Raw genomic sequence first — 10,000 nt, 5'->3', positions numbered from 1 at the left:
TACACACACATTATACACACACTCATTATACACACACATTACACACACACACACATTATACACACACACACATTATACACACACACACATTATACACACACATTACACACACACACACATTATACACACTCATTATACACACACACATTATACACACATTACACACACACACACATTATACACACACACACATTATACACACACATTATACACACACTCATTATACACACACATTACACACACACACACATTATACACACACTCATTATACACACACACATTATACACACACACATTATACACACACATTACACACACACACACATTATACACACACACATTATACACACACACATTATACACACACTCATTATACACACACATTATACACACACATTATACACACACATTATACACACACTCATTATACACACACTCATTATACACACACACATTATACACACACACACATTATACACACACATTATACACACACTCATTATACACACACTCATTATACACACACATTATACACACACTCATTATACACACACATTATACACACACTCATTATACACACACTCATTATACACACACTCATTATACACACACACATTATACACACACTCATTATACACACACATTATACACACACATTACACACACACACACACACATTATACACACTCATTATACACACACTCATTATACACACACATTATACACACACATTACACACACATTACACACACTCATTATACACACACTCATTATACACACACATTATACACACACATTACACACACACACTCATTATACACACACACATTATACACACACTCATTATACACACACATTATACACACTCATTATACACACTCATTATACACACACACATTATACACACACACATTATACACACACACTCATTATACACACACTCATTATACACACACATTATACACACTCATTATACACACACTCATTATACACACACTCATTATACACACACTCATTATACACACACTCATTATACACACACTCATTATACACACACATTACACACACACACACACACATTATACACACTCATTATACACACACTCATTATACACACACATTATACACACACATTACACACACACATTACACACACACATTACACACACTCATTATACACACACTCATTATACACACTCATTATACACACACATTACACACACACACACATTATACACACTCATTATACACACACATTACACACACACACACATTATACACACACACATTATACACACACACATTATACACACACATTACACACACACATTACACACACACACACATTATACACACACACATTATACACACTCATTATACACACACACACATTATACACACACTCATTATACACACACACATTATACACACACACATTATACACACACACTCATTATACACACACACTCATTATACACACACTCATTATACACACACATTACACACACACACTCATTATACACACACACATTATACACACACACATTATACACACACACATTATACACACACACATTATACACACACACTCATTATACACACACTCATTATACACACACATTACACACACACACTCATTATACACACACACATTATACACACACACATTATACACACACATTACACACACACACACATTATACACACACTCATTATACACACTCATTATACACACACATTACACACACACACACATTACACACACACACACATTACACACACACACACATTATACACACACATTATACACACTATACAGTTTCAAGGTATTAGGAGTTAAGGGGTTCTTAAAGTTAAGAAAGGAAGTCAATCATTCAAGAGGGTGAATCTTTATCTCTCTCTCTCTCTCTCTTTTCCCTCCATCACACGCTCTCATTTTTTCTCTCTCTCCCTCTCTCTTATTCTTTCTTTCTCCCTCACTTTCTCTTTGTCTCTTTCTCTCTCTCTGTCTCTCTCACTCTTTCATTTTCTGTCTCTCTCTCACTTTGTCTCTCTTTCTGCCTCTCTCTTTCACTTTGTCTCCCTCTCTCTTTCTCTCTCACCTTGTTGACTCGGGACATGACGGCGAAAATGGCAGCGTCTGGAATGACGGTGGTCTCGATGCCGTCTCTTGACAGACTGGTGGCCATCTCATGACCCTGAGGATCACACACACACACACACACACACACTCCCAGAGTTCAGCACTGCAGCACTACACTACACCTGCTGCAGCAGAGGACTGTGGGTAACGTTACCTGACAGAAAGGTGCACACTCGGCTACAATGACGTGGAACTTGCGTTTGCGAGCTGCGTCTTTCAGAAAAGCCTCGACGGTGCGAGAGCGTCCGATCGTCATGATCACCTCGTTGGAGTGAATGTGCTCCAGAGCCTGCATTGCTATGTTGTCTGTAGTGCCCTCTACACACACACACACACACACACACACACACACACACACACACACAGTGGAATTGTACACAACATTATTCATTAAAGTAACAGACTCTACTCTTCCTGTACCATTCCATGAGTTTAGTCTAATCTATCTGATCTAGCCGCTGGACCAGGTTCTGGATGTGGAAGCAGCAAATTTAGTAAGAACCGATCAACATACAACAGGAAGAAGATCTTCTGTAGCTCAGTGACTGTACTCTACTATACTGAACCCATATAATTATACTGTACTGTATCTCAGCTCTGGAGTGTGAACATACACCTAAACACTGACCTGTTTAAACAACATAACACCAACTTCCCTGTGTGTGTGTGTGTGTGTGTACCAAGCTCGGTCAGCAGCTCATTGATGGCCTCTATGACGTTTGCCTTAAGGGAGCTGAAGTGAGTTCTGAAGTTATCTTCACTCGAGCCGCCGGATGTCAGCAGCTTGTGCAGGGACTCCTGCTGATCGGCTTCCTCGCTGCTGCCACGAGACCTACACACACACACACACACACACACACACACACACACACACACACCAGATGTTAACATAATACACTGGATAAATAAATTGGTGTCTTAGCAAGATGGCACATGTTTACACTGAACACGTCCCAGAAGATTTAAGGTAAACTGCACACTTTGTGTAAAGAGTGTGTGTGTGTGTGTGAGAGAGAGTGTGTGTGTGTGTGTGTGTGTGAGAGAGAGTGTGTGTGTGTACAGGCTGCAGAATGTACCTGGCGTATTCCTCTCGGATGATTTTCAGCACTCTCCGGATCATGTTCCCGACCGTGGTCTCTGAAGGCTGAGCTGCAGTCATTCTCCTGCCTTCCTTACGTATGATTTCCATCAGGTCACCTACACACACACACAAACACACACACACAGTAACTGTACCATGCTGTAGCTACACACTGCACCCATCACTGGACTGTACCTGTAACTCCTCACAATCCTGCGTTTTATTCAGTTCAATATATTGGAAATGTTCAGGTCAGATCTTAACCAGATCCACACTGAAGGTCAGGAGGGAGGTCAACACTGAGACAGGACTGTGATTAGTTTCAGCCCATCGTGTGATGGGACGAAATATTTGACTTTCTCTGATTTTCCCCAAATCCACAGAGTTGATGGAGGTCAGGAGTAACACTGAGGTGTGATTAGTTTCCTCCTGTCACACTCTGAGATCTGAGTCAGTGTCCAGTACTAATATAGTGTATTCTATCACTCTGGAATGTGACTGGACAAAAGTTAGTGCCTCCCCCCTATGAGCTGTTACTATAGAAACACCATCGTATGAGCCGTTACTATAGAAACACCATCGTATGAGCCGTTACTATAGAAACACCATCGTATGAGCCGTTACTATAGAAACACCACCGTATGAGCCGTTACTATAGAAACACCACCGTATGAGCCGTTACTATAGAAACACCACCGTATGAGCCGTTACTATAGAAACACCACCGTATGAGCCGTTACTATAGAAACACCACCGTATGAGCCGTTACTATAGAAACACCACCGTATGAGCCGTTACTATAGAAACACCACCGTATGAGCCGTTACTATAGAAACACCATCGTATGAGCCGTTACTATAGAAACACCACCGTATGAGCCGTTACTATAGAAACACCACCGTATGAGCCGTTACTATAGAAACACCACCGTATGAGCCGTTACTATAGAAACACCACCGTATGAGCCGTTACTATAGAAACACCATCGTATGAGCCGTTACTATAGAAACACCACCGTATGAGCCGTTACTATAGAAACACCACCGTATGAGCCGTTACTATAGAAACACCATCGTATGAGCCGTTACTATAGAAACACCACCGTATGAGCCGTTACTATAGAAACACCACCGTATGAGCCGTTACTATAGAAACACCATCGTATGAGCCGTTACTATAGAAACACCATCGTATGAGCCGTTACTATAGAAACACCATCGTATGAGCCGTTACTATAGAAACACCATCGTATGAGCCGTTACTATAGAAACACCATCGTATGAGCCGTTACTATAGAAACACCACCGTATGAGCCGTTACTATAGAAACACCACCGTATGAGCCGTTACTATAGAAACACCACCGTATGAGCCGTTACTATAGAAACACCACCGTATGAGCCGTTACTATAGAAACACCACCGTATGAGCTGCTACTATAGAGACGATAAACAATAAGCGGGGAGAGGGGAGGAGTTAACACACCGGCGCTGCTCCAGCGGGCCTGAGCCGTGATCCTGCGCAGTAGAGCCGCGGTGTCTCGCGCTGTCTCCGCCGAGCCGCGCACTGACCCAGAGCCGCTGCCGCTGCGCTTCAACTCCGCCAGAAACGCCTCAATGCGCTCCGACAGATCCGTCTCTTTATCCGCTCCCGGCATTCTCACTGATCTCTCTCTCTCTCACACACACACTCAGGAATAACACTCAGAGAGAGAGTGTGTATGATGATAGTCTGATCACACACTCTGTAAAACTCGCCTCGAGTGACTTCCGGTACCTTTATGACAGATATTTCAAATTAAAAGTCCGGAAACAACGCTAGTTATGAATACGAATGTTTAAAAGCGCAATTAAAACGCAAATAGCAACAACTTCATTTTACTCAACATGAATAATTATTCTGGATTTGATTAACCGCAAATCTCACAGAACTTTTTATAAAACTATTAGCTTCAAATAATTAACCAGACTCAATTCACCTTTCCGTATGATTCAGTGTGACGGACATTTCAAATTAAAAGTTCGGGACGCTTCATGTGATATGAATATGTATCATGTATTCATGTGAAAAGCAACTACTTTATTTTTACACAATACGATTAACTAATGTGTCTGAAAAATTAATAAACAAGAAAAACCCAAACTGGAATTAGATAAATAAACCAAAAACTGAGTTCTGTATAAAGTAGCAACGTGAAGCTAGCCATACATAAATAAATAATAATACTATTAAAAATAGAAATATAATGATACAGGTATTGCCATCTACATAGCATCATAGAAATTACGTTATATTACTTATTTTATTGAATAATTCAATTAGTTTGGCGAAAAATAATAAACAATAAAAATCACAAGGAAATTAAATTTTGTAGAGTTAAGAAGAAAAAAAAGAAAATATAAAATAAAGAAAAATATAATATAATATAATATAATATAATATAATATAATATAATATAATATAATATAATATAATATAATATAATATAATAGATAGGTTGAACAGACGTTGATGCATATTACCGATATCCGGCCGCGTGAAAAAAATATTTCAAAATAAGAGACCTAAAGCGTTTTAAATCAATAATTAAATGAATATAATAACAATATTTCTAATAATATAACTAAATCACGTAAGGTTTAAATATGAATAAAAAAACACCCAGAATAAAACCTTCATATGCATCAATGAGGCCCATGACCCTGTCACCGGTTCACTGCAGACGGCTTTCAACACCTCTTTCAACACCCCACAAGAGCTGCAGTTTTGGAGATGCTCTGATCCAGTGGTCTAGCCATCACAATTTGGTCCTTTTGGTCAAACTCGCTCAAATCCTTACTCTTGTCCATTTTTCCTGCTTCTAACATCAACTTTGAGGACAAAACATTCACCTGCTGCCTGATATATCCCACCCACTAACAGGAGCCATGATGAGGAGATGTTATGTTATAGAATCAGATGATCATGTATAAAATAATGAACACTTATATTAAATAATATACATTTAATATATATTTAAAAAAAAAAAGAAATCAAAAGTCGCAACTGTTTTAAGTAACAAAGTTTATTGAATGAGTCTCAAGTTTTAATCAATAAACCAGTGAACAGTCAGCTACTGACTGCAAAATGATAATATTATTAAAATCAAATCATCCCTCACCCTCCAACGAGCTCCACCAGATACATCTAATCCAACACAAACCACAGAGATAAAGAGAGGAGAGGAGGGTGAGGGGATGGAGAGAAAACAAAGGTCCTGATCGCTGTGTAACAAAAACTCATGAGAGACAACCCTCTCATTATGATCCTACAACATTCCACTAAACTCGATCATCATTACACTTCTGTCTGTGTGTGAGATTCTCCAACAACATTCCACATTCATCACTGAAGAGTGTTTACAACAAATAAAACAGAGAGAAAGGGAGAAGAATCGGGTTTAAAGCGACGTCACCGAAAACGCTGTGATGTAAAATTATTCATCATGATATCAGCACTGTATCAGTCTTTACCTTAATCTGATACTGCAGGAGGGGGCGGAGCTTAAACGGAACATTCTGTGTGTGTGTGGTGTAAAATCTAACCAAATGAATGAATTACGGAGGAAAAGAAATCAACAGCTGTAGACATACACACATTTCCCACTCTTCCAAAAACATTTAGAATATAAAGAATAAACATTTTTTTGATTTTATTACTAATGGAGTTTGTATCAAAAACATGACGCTGGAACAGGAGCATGGAGCCGAGCCGTCCCTCTTCAACCTTCTGTCACACACACACACACAGCGCTAGCAATGTGAACTTAAAATATGGTGTAATGATGTAAAACAAAATGAAGTTGTGGGCGGGGCTTCCCGGTGTGTGATTGGCGGCTCTGGTTGTTGTTGTTGTTGTTTACTCAATGAGCTTCTTAGCTTTGAAAAAGCGGCGCAGGTAGAAGACCTGCCATGTGGCCAAACCAATCAGACAACACATGGAGAACACGCTGAAGTACAGAACACGAGTATTCGTCGACTCTGTAGGGGGGAGAGAGAGGGGGTCAGAGAGAGAGAGAGAGAGAGAGAGAGAGAGAATGTATTAAATACAATTTAAAGTCAAAATGTAAGCGAAAACCTGCATTTTTTTTATTTGTTTCTGTTTTAAAAAGCTGAAGAACAAAAGACATAAGGAAAGAAAAACAAGGAAAAAAAAAAAGAAGTCTTCATCATGACAAAAAATCAAGAGATTTTAGACTTAAGAGCTGAGGGGCGGAGCTTAAGAGTGTGTGTGTGCATTTATGCACATCTCTAACTTTATGAAACACTTCATGACCAGAGTGACATCCTCCTCCCCCTGGTCATGTGACCTCCATCACCATGGTAACAGTGTGTTGAGGTTCTCTCACCGTTGGTGTCCCTCATCTCCTCCTCCCTCTTCTTCATGTAGGCGAAGTCATTAACGATGGACTCGGAGAGATCCTCCAGACGCCTCAGCTCCACCTCCAGGGGCTTCAGCTTCTCCACCTTCGCAATCTGAGACACACACACACACACACACACACGATTGATGTGTAACAGCTTTGTGCAGTTGTATCTGTTGTTCATTTGATCAGTTTATAGTTATTTGGTGAGATTCTAAATGAAACAGAAACAAAGATCTCAAACCTCCTCGTAGTTTTTAGCCTCAACGCCATGCTTCATATTCAGATTAATGAGCTGATCAGGGACTCGCCCTAAAGCTGGGGAGGGAGGGGGAGGGAGAGAGAGAGAGAGAGAAAGAGAGGGAGAGAGGGAGAGAGATAGAGAGTGAGAGATAGAGAGAGAGAGAGATAGACAGATAGATAGAGACAGACAGACAGAGAGCTTTATTATTATAATGATTTATTCTGCTTGGATTTAATCACATTATTTATCATCATTATTATTATTATTATTATTAATATCCTCAGCACTCACCCATCTGTGACTTGCTCTCAAAGCAGACCTCGAACATGTCGTAGTCCTCGGTGGTGAAGGCGAACTTGCCCTTTGTGGCATCCTCTTTGGAGTACAAGATGTGACCCGATGAGTCTGTGATCTACAACAACAACCATAGTGTCATATCAACAACCACCTCCACCATCACAGTATCACCACCACCACCTGATATCACAGTGTCACTACATCACCACCTCCACCATCACAGTATCACCACCACCACCTGATATCACAGTGTCACTACATCACCACCTCCACCATCACAGTATCACCACCACCACCTGATATCACAGTGTCACTACATCACCACCTCCACCATCACAGTATCACCACCACCACCTGATATCACAGTGTCACTACATCACCACCTCCACCATCACAGTATCACAACCACCACCTGATATCACAGTGTCACTACATCACCACCTCCACCATCACAGTATCACCACCACCACCTGATATCACAGTGTCACTACATCACCACCTCCACCATCACAGTATCACCACCACCACCTGATATCACAGTGTCACTACATCACCACCACCACCTGATATCACAGTGTCACTACATCACCACCTCCACCATCACAGTATCACCACCTCCACCATCACAGTATCACCACCACCACCTGATATCACAGTGTCACTACATCACCACCTCCACCATCACAGTATCACAACCACCACCTGATATCACAGTGTCACTACATCACCACCTCCACCATCACAGTATCACAACCACCACCTGATATCACAGTGTCACTACATCACCACCTCCACCATCACAGTATCACCACCACCACCTGATATCACAGTGTCACTACATATCATGATAACATGATATCAAATGTCAAAACACACTAACATCAAATCAATACAGGAGATCACTCTCTGAGCTCAAAAATCACATCGATGTGTAATTAATCAATGTTTAGAGGTCAAGCGAGCATCACACTGAACTCTCTCTCCCTCCATCTCTCATTCTCCCTGTCTCTGTCCCTCTCCGTCTCTCTCTCCCTCCCTCTGTGTGTCTCTGTCTCTCTCTCTGCCACTCTCTCCCTCCATCTCTGTCTCTCTCCCTCTCCGACTCTCTCTCTCTCCGTCTCTCCCCCTCCGTCTCTCACTCTCCCTGTCCCTCTCCGTCTCTCTCTCCCTCCCTCTGTCTCTCTCTCTCTCCCTGACTCTCTCTCTCTCTCTCCGCGTCTCTCCCCCTCCATCTCTCACTCTCCCTCTGTGTGTCTCTGTCTCTCTCTCTGCCACCCTCTCTCCATCCATCTCTGTCTCTCTCCCTCTGTGTGTCTCTGTCTCTCTCCCTCTGTGTGTCTCTGTCTCTCTCCCTCTGTGTGTCTCTGTCTCTCTCCCTCTGCCAATCTCTCTCCCTCTCTTTTTCCTCTCTCTCTCCACCTGTCTCAAAGTTTGCCAGTTTGGAGTGAAAAAATCAGTGTTTTATGCACGAGACTGTAATTAAGCATTAATTAAACATTAACATTTAATCAAAATGCAACATTTATTAATCTGAAAACATAAAAAAAATTAAAAGCTCATATCTGTATCAGTGTGCATTAGTTAGTTGTGATATTAGTTATTTATGCTGCAGGATGTTGCCTAAAATAAATAAATAAAATTAATAAATAAATAAAATAATTGATCTGAAAGATATTAAGAGTAAAAAACGGTGCATTATTAATATTCTTAATATTTTTTGAAGCATTTATAACATTAGTACTCCAGTAAAAATTATTGCTATTTATATTTTTATCACTGTTATATATTTTCTTTTTTGTCCCCCATTAGTGTGTGAAAGTAAACAGCTGTTTAT

At 40.6% G+C, this 10,000-nt stretch overlaps 2 protein-coding genes across 2 annotated transcripts in view; both read right to left on the bottom strand.

Moving 5' to 3' along the window:
* Positions 1 to 5,002, bottom strand: part of eif2b2 (eukaryotic translation initiation factor 2B, subunit 2 beta) — a 23,909-nt gene extending 18,907 nt beyond the window's left edge. Inside the window, exons 1-5 of the mRNA XM_058391750.1 lie at positions 4,709 to 5,002; positions 3,220 to 3,340; positions 2,824 to 2,975; positions 2,298 to 2,461; positions 2,103 to 2,198 (exon numbers count right to left, since the gene is read on the bottom strand). Of these exons, the coding sequence (XP_058247733.1) occupies positions 2,103 to 2,198; positions 2,298 to 2,461; positions 2,824 to 2,975; positions 3,220 to 3,340; positions 4,709 to 4,880 (705 nt within the window). The 5' untranslated portion in view covers positions 4,881 to 5,002. The remainder of the gene's footprint in view (positions 1 to 2,102; positions 2,199 to 2,297; positions 2,462 to 2,823; positions 2,976 to 3,219; positions 3,341 to 4,708) is intronic.
* Positions 5,003 to 6,269: 1,267 nt separating this feature from the next.
* tmed10 (transmembrane p24 trafficking protein 10) overlaps positions 6,270 to 10,000 on the bottom strand; it is a 4,380-nt gene continuing 649 nt past the window's right edge. Inside the window, exons 2-5 of the mRNA XM_058392780.1 lie at positions 8,161 to 8,281; positions 7,870 to 7,943; positions 7,611 to 7,737; positions 6,270 to 7,242 (exon numbers count right to left, since the gene is read on the bottom strand). Of these exons, the coding sequence (XP_058248763.1) occupies positions 7,121 to 7,242; positions 7,611 to 7,737; positions 7,870 to 7,943; positions 8,161 to 8,281 (444 nt within the window). The 3' untranslated portion in view covers positions 6,270 to 7,120. The remainder of the gene's footprint in view (positions 7,243 to 7,610; positions 7,738 to 7,869; positions 7,944 to 8,160; positions 8,282 to 10,000) is intronic.

Source organism: Hemibagrus wyckioides, linkage group LG06 (genome assembly GCF_019097595.1).
Source record: "Hemibagrus wyckioides isolate EC202008001 linkage group LG06, SWU_Hwy_1.0, whole genome shotgun sequence".
Taxonomy (NCBI): Eukaryota; Metazoa; Chordata; class Actinopteri; order Siluriformes; family Bagridae; genus Hemibagrus; species Hemibagrus wyckioides.
Note: the sequence above shows the minus strand (reverse complement) of the source record. Positions and strands in the feature narration are given on the sequence as shown.